The sequence below is a fragment of the Ipomoea triloba genome, chromosome 7 (assembly GCF_003576645.1).
Source record: "Ipomoea triloba cultivar NCNSP0323 chromosome 7, ASM357664v1".
NCBI classification, from domain to species: Eukaryota; Viridiplantae; Streptophyta; class Magnoliopsida; order Solanales; family Convolvulaceae; genus Ipomoea; species Ipomoea triloba.
The window spans coordinates 27,297,090-27,298,407 of NC_044922.1; the positions used below are offsets into that span (position 1 = coordinate 27,297,090).

At 35.4% G+C, this 1,318-nt stretch overlaps 1 protein-coding gene across 1 annotated transcript in view; it reads left to right on the forward strand.

The window, feature by feature from the left end:
* Window positions 1–217: 217 nt before the first annotated feature.
* LOC116024450 (membrane-embedded CAAX protease MroQ-like) overlaps window positions 218–1,318 on the forward strand; it is a 3,796-nt gene continuing 2,695 nt past the window's right edge. The window contains exon 1 of the mRNA XM_031265344.1: window positions 218–463. Within this exon, the coding sequence (XP_031121204.1) occupies window positions 218–463 (246 nt within the window). The remainder of the gene's footprint in view (window positions 464–1,318) is intronic.

Genomic DNA, 1,318 nt, shown 5'->3' on the forward strand with positions numbered 1-1,318 from the left:
GGCGAAGAGAGACCCAATGCGAGTTTTGAGACAGAGGGTTAGAAAGATAAAGCTTTGGGGAGAATGGGAGAGGGAGAGGGAGAGACGAGGGCTGAGCAAGATACCCGGGTTATCTTCTCTTTTGACCCCAATAGAGGAAAAAAAAAAAAAATAACGGAAACCTGAGGCTTTTGCCTTATCTTCTTCAACCACTACTGTTCACCGGAAAATTCCAACAATGGCTGCAATACTGATCTCTGTTCACCGGAAAATTCCAACAATGGCTGCAATACTGATCTCCGGGTATCTTGCTCAGCCCTCGTCTCTCCCTCTCCCTCTCCCATTCTCCCCAAAGCTTTATCTTTCTAACCCTCTGTCTCAAAACTCGCATTGGGTCTCTCTTCGCCGCTCCACCCAAGCCTTGAACCGCCGCTTCTCCAAAACTTCTTGTCTTTACACTTCCGGCAACCAACCGGATAACAAGGTAAGATACCCGGCTTCAATTCCTATTCATTTTGATAGCATATTCAGCAATATTGTTCTGAAAAATCTTAGCTTGAGAGTGGTACTTTCTCATCAATTAAATTTCTTGAAAAAATATTTCCAAAAAATTATTTGATGGGAAATTGGTGTTACCTGAAAGCATAAAAATTAAACTATTTAGAAAATTAATTAAAATGTTTGGTTCATACATTAAAAAGAAAATAACATAACGAATAATTTAGAGTTTAATAAATAAATTTCCAGTGACTCTTGTGGTCTAGTGGTACGAAGTGATTCACTAATATGGGAGATCATGGGCTTGAGTCTTAGTGGGAGTGGTATTAACTCTTTGTGCTTCAATAGGTTTAGAAAGTAATTATGAACAGATAAATTGTGCTTCAATAGGTTTAGAAAGTAATTATGAACAGATAAATTAGTGTAGGAGGTGTTGACTCTTTGTGCTTCAATAGGTTGAAAAAATAGTCATGAACAGATAAATAAATAGTGTAGTTATTCTTTGTACCGTGGGAGGAACAAATTTCTTATATTTATAAGAGAATTTTAATCTGACGCCAAAAAGAATAAATACATAATTGAATAAATTTGGTAGATTTTCAGTCACTTAAAAAAAAAGAATTTTACCTCCCCAGGTGGGATTTTAGGATTTACTTAATATTATGGAATTTGATTCCNCCGTGGGAGGAACAAATTTCTTATATTTATAAGAGAATTTTAATCTGACGCCAAAAAGAATAAATACATAATTGAATAAATTTGGTAGATTTTCAGTCACTTAAAAAAAAAGAATTTTACCTCCCCAGGTGGGATTTTAGGATTTACTTAATATTATGGAATT